Source organism: Bombina bombina, chromosome 1, assembly GCF_027579735.1.
Source record: "Bombina bombina isolate aBomBom1 chromosome 1, aBomBom1.pri, whole genome shotgun sequence".
Taxonomy (NCBI): Eukaryota; Metazoa; Chordata; class Amphibia; order Anura; family Bombinatoridae; genus Bombina; species Bombina bombina.
The window spans coordinates 1,427,146,177-1,427,169,676 of record NC_069499.1 but is presented as its reverse complement, the minus strand read 5'-3'; the positions used below and the strand labels follow the sequence as shown (position 1 = coordinate 1,427,169,676).

General features: G+C 41.8%; 1 protein-coding gene across 1 annotated transcript in view; it reads right to left on the bottom strand.

Moving 5' to 3' along the window:
• The window catches only part of RPRD2 (regulation of nuclear pre-mRNA domain containing 2), a 117,475-nt gene that overhangs the window by 9,187 nt on the left and 84,788 nt on the right, over positions 1 to 23,500 (bottom strand). The window contains exon 2 of the mRNA XM_053705443.1: positions 23,062 to 23,256. Within this exon, the coding sequence (XP_053561418.1) occupies positions 23,062 to 23,256 (195 nt within the window). The remainder of the gene's footprint in view (positions 1 to 23,061; positions 23,257 to 23,500) is intronic.

The window sequence follows — 23,500 nt, the reverse complement described above, 5'->3', positions numbered from 1 at the left end:
AGAAGAGAATCTCTGGTCTCTTGATCCAGATTTAGTAGAGGGGACAAATCTGTGTAATCCCCATTCCACTGATTGAGTTTGCAAAGTTGCAGTGGTCTGAGATGTAGGCGGGCAAACGGAACTATGTCCATTGCTGCTACCATTAATCCGATTACCTCCATACACTGAGCTATTGACGGACGAGAAATGGAATAAAGAGCACGGCAGCAAGTTAGAAGTTTTGACAACCTGACCTCTGTCAGATAAATCTTCATTTCTACTGAATCTATCAGAGTTCCTAGGAAGGAAACTCTTGTGAGAGGTGAGAGAGAACTCTTTCCTTCGTTCACCTTCCACCCGTGAGACCTTAGGAATGCCAGAACAATGTCCGTATGGGACCTGGCGATTTGAAATGTTGACGCTTGTATCAGGATGTCGTCTAGGTAAGGGGCTACTGCTATACCCCACGGTCTTAGAACCGCCAGAAGGGACCCTAGAACCTTCGTAAAGATTCTTGGTGCCGTGGCTAACCCGAAGGGAAGAGCCACAAACTGTAATGCCTGTCTAGGAAGGAGAACCTGAGAATCTGATGATCCCTGTGTATCGGAATATGTAGATAAGCATCCTTTAAATCCACAGTAGTCATATATTGACCCTCCTGGATCATAGGTAGGATGGTTCGAATAGTCTCCATCTTGAAGGATGGGACCCTGAGAAATTTGTTCAGGATCTTGAGATCCAAGATTGGTCTGAAAGTTCCCCCTTTCTTGGGAACTATAAACAGATTTGAATAGAAGCCCTGCCCCTGTTCCTCCTTTGGAACTGGTTGGATCACTCCCATAACTAGTAGGTCTTGAACGCAATGTAAGAATGCCTCTCTCTTTATCTGGTTTGCAGATAATTGTGAGAGATGAAATCTCCCCTTTGGAGATGAAGCTTTGAAATCCAGAAGATATCCCTGGGAAACAATCTCCAGAGCCCAGGGATCCTGGACGTCTCTTGCCCAAGCCTGGGCGAAGAGAGAAAGTCTGCCCCCCACTAGATCTGGTCCCGGATCGGGGGCTACTCCTTCATGCTGTCTTAGAGGCAGCAGCAGGCTTTTTAGCCCGTTTCCCCTTGTTCCAAGCCTGGTTAGGTCTCCAGACTGACTTGGACTGGGCAAAATTTCCCTCTTGTTTTGTAGAAGAGGAAGATGAAGCTGCGCCACTCTTGAAGTTTCGAAAGGAACGAAAATTAGTCTGTTTGGTCCTTAACTTGTTGGACCTATCCTGGGGAAGGGTGTGGCCTTTTCCTCCAGTAATATCAGAAATGATCTCCTTCAGTCCAGGCCCAAATAGGGTCTGCCCTTTGAAGGGGATGTTGAAAGTTTAGACTTTGAAGTGACATCAGCTGACCAGGATTTAAGCCATAGCGCCCAACGTGCCTGAATGGCAAAACCTGAATTTTTAGCCGTTAGCTTGGTTAAATGAAAAACGGCGTCAGAAATAAATGAATTGGCTAACTTAAGAGCTTTAAGCCTGTCAAGGATATCATCCAATAGGGTCTCTACCTGTAAAGCCTCCTCCAGAGACTCGAACCAGAAAGCCGCTGCAGCAGTGACTGGGGCAATGCATGCAAGAGGCTGGAGAATAAAACCTTGTTGTATAAAGATTTTCTTAAGGAAACCCTCTAATTACTTATCCATAGGATCTAGGAAAGCACAACTGTCCTCAACAGGAATAGTTGTACGCTTAGCTAGGGTAGAGACTGCTCCCTCCACCTTAGGGACCGTCTGCCCTGCTTCAACTTCTGCACATTGTGAGGGTATATCAGACATAGCTACTAAAGCGTCAGAGAGCTCTGTATTTGTTCTAGCCCCAGAGCTGTCCCGCTTTCCTTGTAACCCTGGCAGTTTGGACAATACCTCTGTGAGGGTATGATTCATAACTGCCGCCATGTCTTGTAAAGTAAATGCATTGGACGCGCTAGATGTACTTGGCGTCCCTTGAGCGGGAGTTATAGGTTCTGACACGTGGGGAGAGCTAGATGGCATAACCACCCTTTTGTCAGTCTCAGAAACCTCAGGTGATAAATCTTTAAAAGCCATAATATGGTCTTTATAACTTCTAGAAGGTCAGTGCATTTGGTACACATTCTAAGAGGGGGTTCCTCAATGGCTTCTAAACATAATGAACAAGGAGTTTCCTCTATGTCAGACATGTTTAACAGACTAGTAATGAGACCAGCAAGCTTGGAAAACACTTTAATAAATGTTAAAAAATCAATAATAAAAAACGGTACTGTGCCTTTAAGAGAAAAAACTACCACATAAACTGCAAAACAGTGAAAAAAAGTAGTAAACTCTACGAAATTTTTACAGTGTATAAGGGACTAAAGCAGTATTGCACCCACTTGCAAATGGATGATTAACCCCTCAGGCCCAAAAACGAATTAGAAAAACATTAAACCTGTTAACTAACAGTCAAACACACTGCCACAGCTCTGCTGTGGCTCCTACCTGCCCTTAAAAACGATTTTTGCAGGAACAAAACCCTCTATAGAGGTCCTATAAGCCAGAGGACTCCTTCAGGGAAGCTGGATGTCTCAGACTGAAAACGAAAATAGGCTCCTCCCACCATGCACTCAAAGTCAGAGGGCCTTAAAAAAGTACTCCTAGGAGTAATCTAACAAGCCATGTGGAAACTAGGCCCCAAATAAAGATTTATCACCCTCAGAGAAAAAACGTTTTTATTTATAAATCATGCAAACTTTTTACACTAAGTAATATTGGTATTAACATGAATATTATCCATTTTGCAAGCATGATCCCAGTTGTTGTTAAATCACTGTATCAGGCTTACCTTAAATATACCAGGCACTGTTAGCATTTTCTAGACCTTATCTCTCTAGAAAAAAATATACTGAACATACCTCCAAGCAGGCAATCTGCAGACCGTCCCCCCAACTGAAGTTTTCTTTCCATACTCTTCAGTTATGTGTGAGAAGAGCAATGGACCTTAGTTACAAACCGCTAAGATCATCAAACCTCCAGGCAGAAGTCTTCTTCCAATTTCTGCCTGAGAGTAAAAACAGTACAACACTGGTACCGTTTAAAAATAATAAACTTTTGATTGAAGGTAAAAACTACACTGTCACCACATCTCTCGATACTTCCTTTCTTGTCGAGAGCTGCAAGAGAATGACTGGGGGTGGCAGTTAGGGGAGGAGCTATATAGACAGCTCTGCTGTGGGTGTCCTCTTGCAGCTTCCTGTTGGGAAGGAGAATATCCCACAAGTAATGGATGAACCCGTGGACTGGATACACCTTTACAAGAGAAAGGTACTCCTGGTCTCTCCCATTCCTGTGCTATAATCTCCGTGGCACGGTCTGGCACAGGAAAAAACTCCACAGAGGAGAGACATCAAAGTATTTATTAAGTTTACTAGCTTCTTAGGGTTGACAGCGACAGGAGTATCGGAGTCGTCCAAGGTAGTCAAAACCTCCTTTAACAGAACATGGAGGAGTTCTATCTAGGATTCAACTTCAGCATCAGAAGAAGGAATTATACTGTCCAAATCTGAGATTACACCCACGGAATCTACCGACTTATACTCCTCATCAGAGTTATGAGGGAGGACAACTTGGGTAGCAGAAACCTTACTGTCTGAATCTCTAAATTTCCTCTTGCCTTTTCCCTGTAGCATGGGAATGGCAGCTAATGCCGCAGAAGATACCTGGGCAGCAATTTCTGCTTGCAAATAACTCCTCCAGGAGATTGAGAGGAACCGCAGGGCACTGAATATGATGCCAGTAAAACTTGGGACGGTTAAGGAGAAAGCTGTGGTAATGCCTGAACAGCATCATCCTGAGAGACATTTGGCTCAAATACAAAAAGGTTATCTTTATTTTTTAAAGTCCTCTCTATGCATGAGGAACAAAATTGCATGGGAGGCACAAACTGACCAAACATAAGAGCAGGCTCCTGATCCATTATGCAGGAAATTTTTTTTTTATTAGAGTACTGTCTCTTTAAATAAAAAGTGCGGTAAAATATTGAACTAGAAGAACAAACCGCTATCAACAATATGCAAAGTCAAGGATTTATTTTTAGTCTTAAGACAGACATTCAAAAATGTTGCCCCTTAGACGTAAATAGCAAAATAAGTACCCCTACGCAATGCTCTACACCTCAGTCTATGCCTACCTGCCCCCTCGAAGCGATCAAGTGCCAAAAAGTCCAACTCTTAGAGAAGATGGTCTCAACCGCTCCATAAGCTTTTACTATTTCCAGGAGCGGAACTCAGAGGTCACGTGACCGGCCTGTGAAGCTGCGCCACTATTCGATAGGCAAGCTTCCAGCCAGAAAGGAAAGAAACAAAATTAAACCGTTTCCTTTAATAGCACTCAGCTAATACGGCTTAAAAAATCGCAACTGCGATAATTCAAAGTGCCAGAGACACACGTTTCTGATAACCTCCAGAACTAAGTGAAACTTTCCCTGCATAACTCATGAGCCAAATAAGGAGTTAACCTTCTTTTCCATACGAGTTTAACCCGTCTCCACTGTCGCATTACATAGCGCCTGCTTTACTGCCATAAATAATCCTTTCCACACGATTCTAGTCCCAAGAATTTGAAGTCTTAAAGGTTAACCCCTTCAGTGCCAGCCTCCTAGCCCCAGAAGACAAAAGGCACTTAATTGCACTTCTAGCCGTCGGGCAGGACGACAGCTTACAAGGCGTGAGAGGATGCCACTCCTTACAGAGACCTGAAAAAGAAATTACAGAGTAAACCTACCCTGGCTTTTTATACCATGGGCATCAAATATGTTAAGAAAACGCAGCAAGGCCCACCTTACAAGTTCCTAACTGCTTTAAAGCCACCACTGCCCTACTGAAGAGACTAACGTGGAGAACGGCTAGTCCCAAAAAGCTTGGTTGAAGTGAAGGAAGTTCAATTTTCTTCAGACACCAAAAACTTCACCTACTCCATGCACCAAGACAAAGAGAATGACCAGGGTTTATGGGAAGGGAAGTGATACTAAACAGTTTGGCTGTGGTGCTCTTTGCCTCCTCCTGCTGGCCAGGAGTGATACTCCCAACAGTAATTGAGGACGTCATTGACTCACCATATCATAGGAAAGAAACAATTTATGCTTCCCTGATAATTTTTCTTTATTTCATGGTGGTGAGAGTATACGATCCATTAATCATGGAAATTACTCTTCCTTGTCACTAGGAGGCAAAGATTCCCCAACCCAAAGAGCCCTATTAAGCCCCTCCTACCTCACACATACCTCACTAACGCATAGAGAAGCATAGTGAGGTAAGAATAAGGAATGAGAGCCATAAAATGAGCAGAGGAAAAGCATGCTAAAAGAAAATACTAAACCCAAAAACAAAGAGAGGGGGGGGGGGGGGCGGTGGGTGGTTTCAAACTTTCAACACCATGAAACAACAAGTAATAACCTAAAAGGAGGGATTAAAAAAAAATAAAAAATTCAATGATATTAAATTCACAACGCCAATATTTTTCTTTTTTAATGCACTTAAAAAAAAAAAAAATCAATCAAGAAAGAAATAATCAAGCCGAGACAATTGAAGAGGCAAAAACATGAAACTTTTCAGAATTTTGTTAAAGTAGACCAAGTAGCTGCCTTACAAATCTAGTCAACTGAAGCCTCATTCTTGAAGGTCCAAGAAGTGGCAACTGACCTAGTAGAATGATCAGTAATCTGTTTTGGAGGAGGCTTACCAGCCTCCTTATCAGTCCTTCTGAAACCAGAAAAGTAAATGAACAAGAAGTTTGTCTAAAGTAGCATCAATGTAATATTTCAATGCCCTAATAACATCCAGATTATGCAAAGATCTCTCTGAAGAATTCTTAGGATCAGTATATAAAGAAGGGACAACAATCTGCTAATTGTGTCTAGAAAGAAACCTTAGGCAAAAAGTAGTCTGTAAAACTGCCTTATACTGCTGAAAAATAAGATAAGGAAGATAACAGAAAAGATCAGGTAGCTCAGAAAAACAATTTATGTAAGAACTTACCTGATAAATCAATTTCTTTCATATTGGCAAGAGTCCATGGGCTAGTGACGTATGGGATATAAAATCCTACCAGGAGGGGCAAAGTTTCCCAAACCTCAAAATGCCTAAAAATACACCCCTCACCACACCCACAATTCAGTTTAACGTATAACTAAATAGTGGGGTGATGAAGAAAGGAGTAAAAAGCATCAAAGGAATTTGGAAATAATTGTGCTTTGTACAAAAAATCATAACCACCATAAAAAGGGTGGATCTCATGGACTCTTGCCAATATGAAAGAAAAGGAAATTTATCAGGTAAGTTCTTACATAAATTAGGTTCTCTTTCATATAATAATTGGCAAGAGTCCATTTTTTAAACCTTGAAGAAGGAATAAAAGTACCACCAGGCCCATTCCATTCCTTAGAAATATCAGAAATACCATCAGGAACTGGAAAAACCTCTGGAATAACCACAGGAGGTTCATAAACAGAATTTAAACATTTACTAGTTTTAATATCAAGAGGACTAGTTTTCTCAATATCCAATGTAATCAACACCTCTTAACAAGGAACTCTGTACGTACGACGTACCTTTTGCGCCAAAAAATTATTGCGCCAAGAATGATGCAATAAACTTTGGCATTTTGCGCCCTCGCAAGCGTAATTTTGCCCACAAAATTTAATGAAAAAGCAGTCAATTGAAAAAAAGACTAAACCCCAGGTAAGAAAAATATTTTCCTAAATATGTTTTACTCCAAAATATGAAACTGATAGTCTGCAAAAGACAATATACATAAACCTGACTCATGGCAAATATAAGTACAATACATATATTTAGAACTTTATATTAATGCATAAAGTGACAAACCATAGCTGAGAGTGTCTTAAGTAATGAAAACATACTTACCGAAAGAAACCCATCCACATATAGCAGATAGCCAAACTAGTAATAAAACAATTATCAGTATAGGTAATGGAATATGAGAGTATATCGTCGATCTGAATAAGGGAGGAAGGAGATGAATCTCTACAACAGATAACAGAGAACCTATGAAATAGATCTCCCGTGAGGAAAACCATTGCATTCAATAGGTGATACTCCCTTCACAACCCTCTGACATTCACTGTACTCTGAGGAATCGGGCTTCAAAATGCTGAGAAGCGCATATCAACGTAGAAATCTTAGCAAACACTTCACCACCTCCATAGGAGGCAAAATTTGTAAAACTGAATTGTGGGTGCGGTGAGGGGTGTATTTATAGGCATTTTGAGGTTTGGGAAACTTTGGCCCTCCTGGTAGGATTGTATATCCCATACGTCACTAGCTCATGGACTCTTGCCAATTACATGAAAGAAACTCTTCTAGCAGATGAAATGGACAAAATGAATAAAACCTTCCAAGAAACAAAATTATGCTAACATGATAATTTTATTTCCATTGTGGGGAGGAGAATCCATTGTTTCATTCATTACTTTTGGGAATTTAGAACCTGGCTACCAGCCAAAGGCTTAAATACCTTCCCCACTTCCCTCATCCCCCAGTCATTCTGCTAAGGGAACAAGGAACGGTAGGAGAAATATCAGGTGCCAGAAGTTAAATTAAATTTAGGTCCACCCACCAGAGCTACAGGCGGGAGCCATGATGGAAATAAAATTACCAGGTAAGCATAATTTATGTTTTCCATCTAAAGGGGAGGAGAGTCTACGGCTTTATTCATTACTTTTGGGAAACATATACCAAAGCTTTAGAGGACACTGAATGAAACCGGGAGGGTAAAAAGGCAGACCCTAATCTGAGGGCACCACAGCCTGTAAAACCTCTCCCAAAAGCAGCTTCCGCAGAAGCAAAAATGTAAAATTTGTAAAACATTGTAAAAGTGTTTAAGGAGGACCAGGTAGCCGCCTTGCAAACTTGCTCTATAAAGGCCTCATTCTTGAAGGCCCAAGACTAAGCCACAGCTCTAGTTGAATGAGCCGTGATCCTCTGAGGAGGCTTATGTCCCGCTGTCTCATAGGCCAAACGAATCAAGCTCCTCAACCAAAAAGACAAAGTAGAAGAAGAGGCCCTGTGCCCCTTGCACTTCCCGGAATACACCACAAAAAGATGTAGATTGTCTAACATCCTTTGTAGTCTGAAGATAGAACTTTAAGGCACGAACCACATCCAGATTATGAAGTAACCTCTCCTTAGAAGAAGGATTAGGACACAAAGAAGGAACAATTATTTCCTGATTGATGTTATGGTTAGACACCAACTTGGGAAGAAACCCCAAACCGGTGCGAAGAACAGACTTATCCGCATGAAAAACCAGGTAAGGAGGTTCGAATTGCAAGTCAGCGAGCTCAGATACTCTGCGTGCCGATGCAATAGCCAACAGGAAGAGAACCTTCCAAGACAGAATCTTAATGTCAATGGAATGCATAGGCTCAAACGGAACCCTCTGCAATACCTTAAGGACCAAGTTTAAGCTCCATGGGGAGCAGACTGCCTAAAGACAGGCCTGAATCTAGACAGAGCCTGAACAAAAGATTCAATGTCAGGAAGCTCAGCGAGTCTCCTGTGCAACAAGAATGATAATGCCGAAATCTGTCCCTTTAAGGAACTAGCAGCAAGACCCTTCTCCAAACCATCCTGGAGAAAAGACAGAATCCTGGATACCTTCATCTTGTGCCAAGGATATCCATGCCTCTCACACCAGGACAAGTCCTCCACACCTTATGGTAGATGTGACGAGTAACTGTCTTCCTCGCCTGAACTAGAGTCAATCGCGCTTTCAGAAAAACCTCTCTTTGCTAAGACTAAGCGTTCATTCTCTATGCAGTCAGCCTAAAAGAAATGAGATTTTGATGTTGAAAGGGACCCTGTTCCAGCAGATCCCTGCGACAGGGTAACCTCCATGGTGGAGAGGATGACATCCCCACCAGATCTGCAAACCACGTCCTCCGCGGCCACGATGGAGCAGAATGGCCGAATCTCGTTCCTGTTTGATGCGTGCCACTACACGAGGTAGAAGTGGTAACGGTGGAAAAAACAATTTATGTAAGAACTTACCTGATAAATTCATTTCTTTCATATTAGCAAGAGTCCATGAGCTAGTGACGTATGGGATATACATTCCTACCAGGAGGGGCAAAGTTTCCCAAACCTCAAAATGCCTATAAATACTCACCACACCCACAATACAGTTTAACGAATAGCCAAGAAGTGGGGTGATAAGAAAGGAGCGAAAGCATCAAAAATAAGGAATTGGAATAATTGTGCTTTATACAAAAAAATCATAACCACCACAAAAAGGGTGGGTCTCATGGACTCTTGCTAATATGAAAGAAATGAATTTATCAGGTAAGTTCTTACATAAATTATGTTTTCTTTCATGTAATTAGCAAGAGTCCATGAGCAAGTGACGTATGGGATAGCAGATACCAAAGATGTGGAACTTCCACGCAAGAGTCACTAGAGAGGGAGGGATAAAATAAAGACAGCCAATTCCGCTGAAAAAATAATCCACAACCCAAATCAAAAAGTTTTAATCTTAATGAAAAAAACTGAAATTATAAGCAGAAGAATCAAACTGAAACAGCTGCCTGAAGTACTTTTCTACCAAAAACTGCTTCAGAAGAAGAAAACACATCAAAATGGTAGAATTTAGTAAAAGTATGCAAAGAAGACCAAGTTGCTGCTTTGCAAATCTGATCAACAGAAGCTTCATTCCTAAAAGCCCAGGAAGAAGAAACTTTGAGGCGGGGATTTACCCGACTCCACATAAGCATGATGAATCAAATACTTTAACCAAGACGCCAAAGAAATGGCAGAAGCTTTCTGACCTTTCCTGGAACCAGAAAAGATAAAAAATAGACTATAAGTCTTTCTAAAATCTTTAGTAGCTTCAACATAATATTTCAAAGCTCTTACTACATCCAAAGAATGTAAGGATCTCTCCAGAGAATTTTAGGATTAGGACACAATGAAGGGACAACAAGTTCTCTACTAATGTTGTTAGAATTCACAACCTTAGGTAAAAATTTAAATGAAGTCCGCAACACCGCCTTATCCTGATGAAAAATCAGAAAAGGAGATTCACAAGAAAGAGCAGATAACTCAGAAACTCTTCGAGCAGAAGAGATGGCCAAAAGGAACAAAACTTTCCAAGAAAGTAATTTAATATCCAGAGAATGCATAGGTTCAAACGGAGGAGCTTGTAAAGCCCTCATAACCAAATTAAGACTCCAAGGAGGAGAGATTGACTTAATAACAGGTTTGATACGAACCAAAGCCTGTACAAAACAATGAATATCAGGAAGATTAGCAATCTTTCTGTGAAAAAGAACAGAAAGAGCAGAGATTTGACCTTTCAAGGAACTTGCAGACAAACCTTTATCCAAACCATCCTGAAGAAACTGTAAAATTCTAGGAGTTCTAACAGAATGCCAGGAGAATTTATGAGAAGAACACCAAGAAATGTAAGTCTTCCAGACTCAATAATCTTCCTAGACACAGATTTACGAGCCTGTAACATAGTATTAATTACTGAGTCAGAGAAACCTCTATGACTAAGAATCAAGCGTTCAATTTCCATACCTTCAAATTTAATGATTTGAGATCCTGATGGAAAAATGGGCCTTGAGATAGAAGGTCTGGTCTTAACGGAAGTGTCCAAGGTTGGCAACTGGCCATTCGAATGAGATCCGCATACCAAAACCTGTGAGGCCATGCTGGAGCCACCAGCAGCACAAACGAACGTTCCATTAGAATTTTGGAAATCACCTTTGGAAGAAGAACTAGAGGCGGAAAGATATAGGCAGGATGATAATTCCAAGGAAGCGACAACGCGTCCACTGCTTCCGCCTGAGGATCCCTGGATCTGGACAGATACATGGGAAGTTTCTTGTTTAGATGAGAGGACATCAGATCTATTTCTGGAAGTCCCCAGATTTGAACAATCTGAAGAAATACCTCTGGGTGAAGAGACCATTCGCCCGGATGTAACGTCTGGCGACAGATAATCCGCTTCCCAATTGTCTACACCTGGGATGTGAACCGCAGAGATTAGACAGGAGCTGGATTCCGCCCATACAAGTATCTGAGATACTTCTTTCATAGCTTGAGGACTGCGAGTCCCACCTTGATGATTGACATACGCCACGGTTGTGACATTGTCTGTCTGAAAACAAATAAACGATTCTCTCTTCAGAAGAGGCCAGAACTTTAGAGCTCTGAAAATCGCACGGAGTTCCAAAATGTTGATTGGTAATCTCGCCTACTGAGATTCCCAAACCCCCTGCGCTGTCAGAGATCCCCATACAGCTCCCCAACCTGAAAGACTCGCATCTGTTGAGATTACAGTCCAGGTTGGACGAACAAAAGAAGCCCCCTGAATTAGACGATGGTGATTCAACCACCAAGTCGGAGAAGATCGAACATTGGGATTTAAGGATATTATTTGATATATCTTTGTATAATCCCTGCACCACTGGTTCAGCATACAAAGCTGAAGAAGTCTCATGTGAAAACGAGCAAAGGGGATCGCGTCCGATGCAGCAGTCATGAGACCTAGAATTTCCATGCACAAAGCTACCGAAGGGAACGATTGAGACTGAAGGTTTCGACAAGCTGAAACCAACTTCAGACGTCTCTTTTCTGTTAGAGACAAAGTCATGGACACTGAATCTATCTGAAAGCCCAAAAAGGTTACCTTTGTCTGAGGAATCAAAGAACTCTTTGGTAAATTGATCCTCCAACCATGTCTTTGAAGAAACGACACAAGTTGATTCGTATGAGATTCTGCAGAATGTAAAGACTGAGCAAGTACCAAGATATCGTCCAAATAAGGAAATACCGCAATACCCTGTTCTCTGATTACAGAGAGAAGGGCACCGAGAACCTTTGAAAAGATCCTTGGAGCTGTTGCTAGACCAAACAGAAGGGCAACAAACTGGTAATGCTTGTCTAGAAAAGAGAATCTCAGAAACTGATAGTGATCTGGATGAATAGGAATATGAAGATATGCATCCTGTAAATCTATTGTGGACATATAATGCCCTTGCTGAACAAAAGGCAGAATAGTCCTTATAGTTACCATTTTGAATGTTGGTATCCTTACATAACGATTCAATATTTTTAGATCCAGAACTAGTCTGAAGGAATTTTCCTTCTTTGGTACAATGAATAGATTTGAGTAAAACCCCAGACCCCGTTCCAGAACTGGAACTGGCACAATTACCCCAGCCAACTCTAGATCTGAAAGACATTTCAGAAATGCTTGAGCCTTCACTGGGTTTACTGGAATGCGAGAGAGAAAATTTTTTCTCATAGGTGGTCTTACCTTGAAACTTATTCTGTACCCTTGTGAAACAATGTTCTGAATCCAAAGACTGTGAATCGAATTGATCCAAATATCTTTGAAAAATCGTAACCTGCCCCCTACCAGCTGAGCTTGAATAAGGGCTGCACCTTAATGCGGATTTGGGAGCTGGTTTTGACTTTCTAAAAGGCTTGGATTTATTCCAGACTGGAGAAGGTTTCCAAACGGAAAACATTCCTTTAGAGGAAGGGTCAGGCTTCTGTTCCTTATTCTGACGAAAGGAACGAAAAAGATTAGCAGCCCTGAATTTACCTTTAGATTTTTTGTCCTGAGGCAAAAAGGTTCCTTTCCCCCCCAGTAACAGTTGAAATAATAGAATCCAACTGTGAACCAAATAATTTATTACCTTGGAAAGAAAGAGAAAGCAAAGTTGACTTAGAAGTCATATCTGCATTCCAAGATTTAAGCCATAAAGCTCTTCTAGCTAAAATAGCTAAAGACATATACCTGACATCAATTCTAATGATATCAAAAATGGCATCACAAATAAAGTTATTAGCATGTTGAAGAAGTTTAACAATGCTATAAGCATTATGGTCTGACACTTGTTGCGCTAAAGCCTCCAACCAGAACGTGGAAGCTGCAGCAACATCAGCCAAAGAAATAGCAGGTCTAAGAAGATTACCTGAACATAAATAAGCTCTCCTTAGAAAGGATTCAAGCTTCCTATCTAAAGGATCCTTAAAGGAAGTACTATCCGCCGTAGGAATAGTAGTACGTTTAGCAAGAGTAGAGATAGCCCCATCAACTTTAGGGATTTTGTCCCAAAACTCTAATCTATCAGATGGCACAGGGTACAATTTCTTAAACCTTTGAGAAGGAGTAAATGAAGTACCCAGACTATTCCATTCCCTAGAAATTACTTCTGAAATAGCATCAGGAACTGGAAAAAACTTCTGGAATAACTACATGAGGTTTGAAAACCAAATTTAAACGCTTAGTAGATTTAGTATCAAGAGGACTAGACTCCTCCATATCTAATGCAATTAACACTTCTTTAAGTAAAGAACGAATAAACTCCATCTTAAATAAATATGAAGATTTATCAGTGTCAATATCTGAGGCAGAATCTTCTGAACCAGATAGATCCTCATCAGAAACAGATAAGTCAGAATGATGGCGGTCACTTAAAAATTCATCTGAAATATGAGTTTTTTTTTTGTTTTTTTTTTAGTTTAGTTTTAAAAGACCTTTTACGTTTACTGGAAGGAGGAATAACAGACAGAGCCTTCCTAATAGATTTAGAAATAAATTCTTTTACATTAACAGGGACATCCTGAACATTAGATGTTGAAGGAACAACAACAGGTAATGGATTATTACTAATGGAAACACAATCTGCATTAGAAAGTTTATCATGACAGTTATCACAAACTACAGCCGGAGGAATAGATACCAAAAGTTTATAACAGATGCACTTAACTTTGGTAGAACCAGAATCAGGCAGCGTCTTTACAGAAGTAGATTCTGATCCAGGGTCAGGTTGAGACATCTTGCAATATGTAATAGAAAACAACAACATATAAAGCAAAATTATCAAATTCCTTAAATGACAGTTTCAGGAATGGGAAAAATGCCAAATGAACAAGCCTCTAGCAACCAGAAGCAATGAAAAATGAGACTGAAATAATGTAAAAAAAAGGTGGAGACAAGAATGACGCCCACATTTTTTGGTGCCAAGTACAACGCCCATATTTTTTGGCGCCAAGTATGACGCCACATCCTCTGATGTCAAAACCGACGCTCACATTTTTTGGCGGAAAAAAAAGTCTGAATACACAAGTGTCAAAAAAATGACGTAACTACAAACAACTTCCGGAAATGACAAAATTTTGCGCCAAAAATGACTCAATAAAATGAAGCATTATCTGCCCCGCGAGCCTAACAGCCCGCAGGGAAAAATAGTCAATTTGAAAATTTTCAAGGTAAGAAAAAATAAATAAATATTTATTCATATGCATTATCCCAAAATATGAAACTGACAGTCGGAATGAAGGAATACTGATTATCCTGAATCATGGCAAATATAAGTTTAAAGACATATATTTAGAACTTTACATATAAAGTGCCCAACCATAGCTTAGAGTGTCACAAAAAATAAGACTTACTTACCCCAGGACACTCATCTACATATAGTAGATAGCCAAACCAGTACTGAAACGAGAATCAGTAGAGGTAATGGTATATAAGAGTATATAGTCTATCTGAAAAGGGAGGTAGGAGAAGAAATCTCTACGACCGATAACAGAGAACCTATGAAATAGATCCCCTAGAAGAAGACCATTGAATTTAAATAGGCAATACTCTCTTCACATCCCTCTGACATTCACTGCACTCTGAGAGGAAAACAGGGCTCCAGCCTGCTGCGAAGCACATATCAACGTAGAATCTAGCACAAACTTACTTCACCACCTCCATGGGAGGCAAAGTTTGTAAAACTGAATTGAGGGTGTGGTGACGGGTGTATTTATAGGCATTTTGAGGTTTGGGAAACTTTGCCCCTCCTGGTAGGAATGTATATCCCATACGTCACTAGCTCATGGACTCTTGCTAATTACATGAAAGAAATGTAAGCTAGGCTGAATCCCCAAGGTTTCCCTAAGTCATCTATCAGCTCTGCCTGGGGATCCCTCGGCCCGTATCGGGGTAGCTTGCAATTGAGTCTGGACACCATGAGGTCTATCGTTCCCCATTCGAGATTAATCTCTGCAAACACGTCGGGGTGAAGAGACCATTTCCCCGGATGGAAGGATTGCCTGCTTTAAAAGTCCGCTTCCCAGTTGTCCTCACCTGGAATGTGGATCGCTGAAAGCGAGCAGCTGTGGGACACCGCCCACTGCAAAATCCGAGACACCTCCCTCGTACCCCCCTGATGATTGATGTAAGCCACAGAGGTAATGTCGGTCTGGAATCTGATGAAGTTGAACGACCCCAGAGGAGGCCACGCCCTCAGAGCATTGTAAATTGCGCGAAGTTCCAGAATATTTATTTATCCGAAGGAAAGACTCCTCCCGGGTCCATTTTCCTTGTGCCATCTTTGCACCCCAAACAGCTCCCCATCCCGCCAGACACGTCTGTGGTCACAATTTCTCAAGAAGGTCTCAAGAAGGATGTCCCCATGGACAGTTGCTCCGGACGGATACATCAAGGGTGGGAGTCCCTGGTCCGAGCATCCATGGATATCCCGTGATAGATCTGAGTGATCGCCGTTCCACTGTCTCAACATGCACAATCTTCTTGTTTATCCCTGTAGCTTAAAGTTCTCTCAATACACGAGGAACAGAAAGGGATTGGTGGTTCCACATTGGCATTGAAGCATAGTGAGCAAGTGACACTTTTTAAGGCCTCTTGGACCATACTAACATCCAACTAAACAATTTAATTATCCAATGAATACATTTTTATTAGAAAGAGCAAAAACCTAAAAATGTTACTGTTTCTTCCTGTGAAAAACGTCTAAGCACCTTTAGAATTGATAGGTATAAAAATTAACTTATAAACACCCCTACATCTCAGCAACACTCTGCTGAGGTGCCTACCTCCTCTGAGCAGGAGTCGTATGTGACTAGGATTTTTTGCTTGCTATCATGAAGCCGTGTAAAAAGGGCGCACAATTACTCTACGCTTCCTAAGTACCTCCAATCGTGGGCGTGGCCAAAGAAATCTCCCGATCGGCTTTAAGGTTACAAAACCGCCGGGAGAAAGTAAAAATCAGCCGCCGTGCCTGCTCTTAGGGGAGACTATGTATTGTAGTAATGAGGATTGTCCCATGCAATAGATAAATAAAGTGCCCTCCTCTATTTCTGAGTATCCTTTTCTTCCCCCAGAAAGAAAGTCAGCACTTACCTCATATGATGCCTGGCAGCAAGGCAGTTTCCAGGTTTGAGAGGTCCTCTCCCTCACATGGACCTGTGAATGAAAAGAAAGTCCGGAGTAAGAGTCTCAGGATTTCCAGTTTCAGGGCAACATCAACATATGGGAGGCACAGTGAGAATTATGTCCCACAAGTTCCCATTGCTCTAAAGCCACCACTGCTCTACTGAAGAGACTGATATGGACTACGGCTACACCCTAGAACAAAGTAGCACAATCTTGTACTACTTAAAAAATGAACTGTTGATTGAAGAATCTTTTCTAATACCTAACTTTACCACTTCCTTACACTGATGTAGGCAAAGAGAATGACTGGGGTGGGAGAGAAGGGTGGTGATATTTAACAGCCTTTGCTGTGGTGCTCTTTGCCGCCTCCTGCTGATCAGGTGGTGAATATCCCAATAGTAATTAAGATGATCCGTGGACTCATCGTGTCATTAAAAAGAAAACAGAATTTATGTTTACCTGATAAATTTCTTTCTCCAACGGTGTGTCCGGTCCACGGCGTCATCCTTACTTGTGGGATATTCTCCTCCCCAACAGGAAATGGCAAAGAGCCCAGCAAAGCTGGTCACATGATCCCTCCTAGGCTCCGCCTACCCCAGTCATTCGACCGACGTTAAGGAGGAATATTTGCATAGGAGAAACCATATGGTACCGTGGTGACTGTAGTTAAAGAAAATAAATTATCAGACCTGATTAAAAAACCAGGGCGGGCCGTGGACCGGACACACCGTTGGAGAAAGAAATTTATCAGGTAAACATAAATTCTGTTTTCTCCAACATAGGTGTGTCCGGTCCACGGCGTCATCCTTACTTGTGGGAACCAATACCAAAGCTTTAGGACACGGATGAAGGGAGGGAGCAAATCAGGTCACCTAAATGGAAGGCACCACGGCTTGCAAAACCTTTCTCCCAAAAATAGCCTCAGAAGAAGCAAAAGTATCAAACTTGTAAAATTTGGTAAAAGTGTGCAGTGAAGACCAAGTCGCTGCCCTACATATCTGATCAACAGAAGCCTCGTTCTTGAAGGCCCATGTGGAAGCCACAGCCCTAGTGGAATGAGCTGTGATTCTTTCGGGAGGCTGCCGTCCGGCAGTCTCGTAAGCCAATCTGATGATGCTTTTAATCCAAAAAGAGAGAGAGGTAGAAGTTGCTTTTTGACCTCTCCTTTTACCTGAATAAACAACAAACAAGGAAGATGTTTGTCTAAAATCCTTTGTAGCATCTAAATAGAATTTTAGAGCGCGAACAACATCCAAATTGTGCAACAAACGTTCCTTCTTTGAAACTGGTTTCGGACACAGAGAAGGTACGATAATCTCCTGGTTAATGTTTTTGTTAGAAACAACTTTTATCAACGGAATGTAAGGGTTCAAACGGAACCCCCTGAAGAACTGAAAGAACTAAATTGAGACTCCAAGGAGTAGTCAAAGGTTTGTAAACAGGCTTGATTCTAACCAGAGCCTGAACAAAGGCTTGAACATCTGGCACAGCTGCCAGCTTTTTGTGAAGTAATACCGACAAGGCAGAAATCTGTCCCTTCAGGGAACTTGCAGATAATCCTTTTTCCAATCCTTCTTGAAGGAAGGATAGAATCCTAGGAATCTTAACCTTGTCCCAAGGGAATCCTTTAGATTCACACCAACAGATATATTTTTTCCAAATTTTGTGGTAAATCTTTCTAGTTACAGGCTTTCTGGCCTGAACAAGAGTATCGATAACGGAATCTGAGAATCCTCGCTTCGATAAAATCAAGCGTTCAATCTCCAAGCAGTCAGCTGGAGTGAAACCAGATTCGGATGTTCGAACGGACCCTGAACAAGAAGGTCTCGTCTCAAAGGTAGCTTCCAAGGTGGAGCCGATGACATATTCACCAGATCTGCATACCAAGTCCTGCGTGGCCACGCAGGAGCTATCAAGATCACCGACGCCCTCTCCTGATTGATCCTGGCTACCAGCCTGGGGATGAGAGGAAATGGCGGGAACACATAAGCTAGTTTGAAGGTCCAAGGTGCTACTAGTGCATCCACTAGAGCCGCCTTGGGATCCCTGGATCTGGCCCCGTAGCAAGGAACTTTGAAGTTCTGACGAGAGGCCATCAGATCCATGTCTGGAATGCCCCACAGGTGAGTGACTTGGGCAAAGATTTCCGGATGGAGTTCCCACTCCCCCGGATGCAATGTCTGACGACTCAGAAAATCCGCTTCCCAATTTTCCACTCCTGGGATGTGGATAGCAGACAGGTGGCAGGAGTGAGACTCCGCCCATAGAATGATTTTGGTCACTTCTTCCATCGCTAGGGAACTCCTTGTTCCCCCCTGATGGTTGATGTACGCAACAGTTGTCATGTTGTCTGATTGAAACCGTATGAACTTGGTCCTCGCTAGCCGAGGCCAGGCCTTGAGAGCATTGAATATCGCTCTCAGTTCCAGAATATTTATCGGTAGAAGAGATTCTTCCCGAGACCAAAGACCCTGAGCTTTCAGGGATCCCCAGACCGCGCCCCAGCCCATCAGACTGGCGTCGGTCGTGACAATGACCCACTCTGGTCTGCGGAACGTCATCCCTTGAGACAGATTGTCCAGGGACAGCCACCAACGGATTTACTTGTATCTTCGGAGACAAGTCTGTATAGTCCCCATTCCACTGACTGAGCATGCACAGTTGTAATGGTCTTAGATGAATGCGCGCAAAAGGAACTATGTCCATCGCCGCTACCATCAACCCGATCACTTCCATGCACTGAGCTATGGAAGGAAGAGGAACGGAATGAAGTATCCGACAAGAGTCTAGAAGTTTTGTTTTTCTGGCCTCTGTTAGAAAGATCCTCATTTCTAAGGAGTCTATAATTGTTCCCAAGAAGGGAACCCTTGTTGACGGGGATAGAGAACTCTTTTCCACGTTCACTTTCCAGCCGTGAGATCTGAGAAAGGCCAGGACAATGTCCGTGTGAGCCTTTGCTTGAGGAAGGGACGACGCTTGAATCAGAATGTCGTCCAGGTAAGGTACTACTGCAATGCCCCTTGGTCTTAGCACCGCTAGAAGGGACCCTAGTACCTTTGTGAAAATCCTTGGAGCAGTGGCTAATCCGAAAGGAAGCGCCACGAACTGGTAATGTTTGTCCAGGAATGCAAACCTTAGGAACCGATGATGTTCCTTGTGGATAGGAATATGTAGATACGCATCCTTTAAATCCACCGTGGTCATGAATTGACCCTCCTGGATGGAAGGAAGAATAGTTCGAATGGTTTCCATCTTGAAAGATGGAACCTTGAGAAACTTGTTTAAGATCTTGAGATCTAAGATTGGTCTGAACGTTCCCTCTTTTTTGGGAACTATGAACAGATTGGAGTAGAACCCCATCCCTTGTTCTCTTATTGGAACAGGATGAATCACTCCCATTTTTAACAGGTCTTCTACACAATGTAAGAACGCCTGTCTTTTTATGTGGTCTGAAGACAACTGAGACCTGTGGAACCTCCCCCTTGGGGGAAGTCCCTTGAATTCCAGGAGATAACCCTGGGAGACTATTTCTAGCGCCCAAGGATCCAGAACATCTCTTGCCCAAGCCTGAGCGAAGAGAGAGAGTCTGCCCCCCACCAGATCCGGTCCCGGATCGGGGGCTAATATTTCATGCTGTCTTGGTAGCAGTGGCAGGCTTCTTGGCCTGCTTTCCCTTGTTCCAGCCTTGCATTGGTCTCCAAGCTGGCTTGGCTTGAGAAGTATTACCCTCTTGCTTAGAGGACGTAGCACTTTGGGCTGGTCCGTTTTTACGAAAGGGACGAAAATTAGGTCTATTTTTCGCCTTGAAAGGCCGATCCTGAGGAAGGGCGTGGCCCTTACCCCCAGTGATATCCGAGATAATCTCTTTCAAGTCAGGGCCAAACAGCGTTTTCCCCTTGAAAGGAATGTTTAGTAGCTTGTTCTTGGAAGACGCATCAGCCGACCAAGATTTCAACCAAAGCGCTCTGCGCGCCACAATAGCAAACCCAGAATTCTTAGCCGCTAACCTAGCCAATTGCAAAGTGGCGTCTAGGGTGAAAGAATTAGCCAATTTGAGAGCATTGATTCTGTCCATAATCTCCTCATAAGGAGGAGAATCACTATCGAGCGCCTTTATCAGCTCATCAAACCAGAAACATGCGGCTGTAGTGACAGGGACAATGCATGAAATTGGTTGTAGAAGGTAACCCTGCTGAACAAACATCTTTTTAAGCAAACCTTCTAATTTTTTATCCATAGGATCTTTGAAAGCACAACTATCCTCTATGGGTATAGTGGTGCGTTTGTTTAAAGTAGAAACCGCTCCCTCGACCTTGGGGACTGTCTGCCATAAGTCCTTTCTGGGGTCGACCATAGGAAACAATTTTTTAAATATGGGGGGAGGGACGAAAGGAATACCGGGCCTTTCCCATTCTTTATTAACAATGTCCGCCACCCGCTTGGGTATAGGAAAAGCTTCTGGGAGCTCCGGCACCTCTAGGAACTTGTCCATTTTACATAGTTTCTCTGGGATGACCAACTTTTCACAATCATCCAGAGTGGATAATACCTCCTTAAGCAGAATGCGGAGATGTTCCAACTTAAATTTAAATGCAATTACATCAGGTTCAGCCTGTTGAGAAATGTTCCCTGAATCAGTAATTTCTCCCTCAGACAAAACCTCCCTGGCCCCCTCAGATTGGGTTAGGGGCCCTTCAGAGATATTAATATCAGCGTCGTCATGCTCTTCAGTAACTAAAACAGAGCAGCCACGCTTACGCTGACAAGGGTTCATTTTGGCTAAAATGTTTTTGACAGAATTATCCATTACAGCCGTTAATTGTTGCATAGTAAGGAGTATTGGCGCGCTAGATGTACTAGGGGCCTCCTGAGTGGGCAAGACTCGTGTAGACGAAGGAGGGAATGATGCAGTACCATGCTTACTCCCCTCACTTGAGGAATCATCTTGGGCATCATTGTCATTATCACATAAATCACATTTATTTAAATGAACAGGAATTCTGGCTTCCCCACATTCAGAACACAGTCTATCTGGTAGTTCAGACATGTTAAACAGGCATAAACTTGATAATAAAGTACAAAAAACGTTTTAAAATAAAACCGTTACTGTCACTTTAAATTTTAAACTGAACACACTTTATTACTGCAATTGCGAAAAAACATGAAGGAATTGTACAAAATTCACCAAATTTTCACCACAGTGTCTTAAAGCCTTAAAAGTATTGCACACCAAATTTGGAAGCTTTAACCCTTAAAATAACGGAACCGGAGCCGTTTTAACACTTTAACCCCTTTACAGTCCCTGGTATCTGCTTTGCTGAGACCCAACCAAACCCAAAGGGGAATACGATACCAAATGACGCCTTCAGAAAGCCTTTTCTAAGTATCAGAGCTCCTCTCACATGCGACTGCATGCCATGCCTCTCAAAAACAAGTGCGCCACACCGGCGCGAAAATGAGGCTCTGCTTATGCTTTGGGAAAGCCCCAGAGAAATAAGGTGTCTAATACAGTGCCTGCCGATATTATAATATCAATATACCCAGATAAAATGATTCCTCAAGGCTAAATATGTTTTAAAAATGAATCGATTTAGCCCAGAAAAGTCTACATTCTTAATAAGCCCTTATGAAGCCCTTATTTACCATCGTAATAAACATGGCTTACCGGATCCCATAGGGAAAAATGACAGCTTCCAGCATTACATCGTCTTGTTAGAATGTGTCATACCTCAAGCAGCAAGAGACTGCACACTGTTCCCCCAACTGAAGTTAATTGCTCTCAACAGTCCTGTGTGGAACAGCCATGGATTTTAGTTACGGTGCTAAAATCATTTTCCTCATACAAACAGAAATCTTCATCTCTTTTCTGTTTCTGAGTAAATAGTACATACCAGCACTATTTTAAAATAACAAACTCTTGATTGAATAATAAAAACTACAGTTAAACACTAAAAAACTCTAAGCCAACTCCGTGGAGATGTTGCCTGTACAACGGCAAAGAGAATGACTGGGGTAGGCGGAGCCTAGGAGGGATCATGTGACCAGCTTTGCTGGGCTCTTTGCCATTTCCTGTTGGGGAGGAGAATATCCCACAAGTAAGGATGACGCCGTGGACCGGACACACCTATGTTGGAGAAATCAAGCACAAACTTACTTCACCACCTCCAAAGGATGCAAAGTTTGTAAAACTGAATTGAATTGTGGGTGTGGTGAGGGGTGTATTTATAGGCATTTCGAGGTTTGGTTAACTTTGCCCCTCCTGGTAGGATTGTGTATCCCATACGTCACTAGCTCATAGACTCTTTCCAATTACGGATTTACCATCACTTTAAAGCAGAAATAACTATAAATATTGCAAACTAAGCATAACTAAAATTCCTACCCCCAGTCATCTTACTCATACTTACTGCAAACAATAAGAGGCTATAAAAAGTGGGTATAGAAATGAAATGCTAAGCTAATGAAATAATGGAATTAAAAAAAGGTAGCATATTTACTATGCTAAAATAATAAACATCACACCTCTTTTAAAATGGAAAACTAAACTCCATTTACAGGACAAAGGGAATCTTGGACAACTAGATTGTAATCCTATACATGGCATAGGAATACCATGATAAAAAGGTATGGCATCAAATGATGGAAAATAACATTGTTTCATGGATTTTTTTTATAATGGGACTTTGTATAGTTTTGTTTAAATTAAGTTTCTGTTTAAATTTTCAAACACACCACTTCAACATTTATATACACAGAGAGGTTTTGGCTAAGTATACAAACATATGTACATGGGCAGGTAGTTTAAGATAAAATATATGCATGTATTTTACCTTGAATGGAAGGTGTTGTGGGACCCTGTGATTTAGATAATACTGAGAGGATACTTTCAGGTGTTATCTCAACTTTGGAAAGAATATTAGCCAAGGGATTTGGAGCTCCCTGAACAGGAGTCTTCAAGCTTCCACTTAAATTAGTAGTAGGTGTCGTCGGTGTTCCAGGAGAAGGTTTAGCTGCAGGACTGACTCCTAAATTAAAAAAAATAAGTACAAATGAATGCTATATGAAGACAGTATGTGCTTGAGAGAAAAAAAATAGTAATTTGTGCTAAATTTGACAGTACACACACACAGAATTTACTAAACCTTTATACTATGCACATTATTATAAATGTAGAGACTTTATAATAAATTGACCCACTGCACCCATAAGCATTTAGTTTATGAATCTTTAATAGTCAATTAAATACTTAAAAAAAAGTCTGCATTAAGT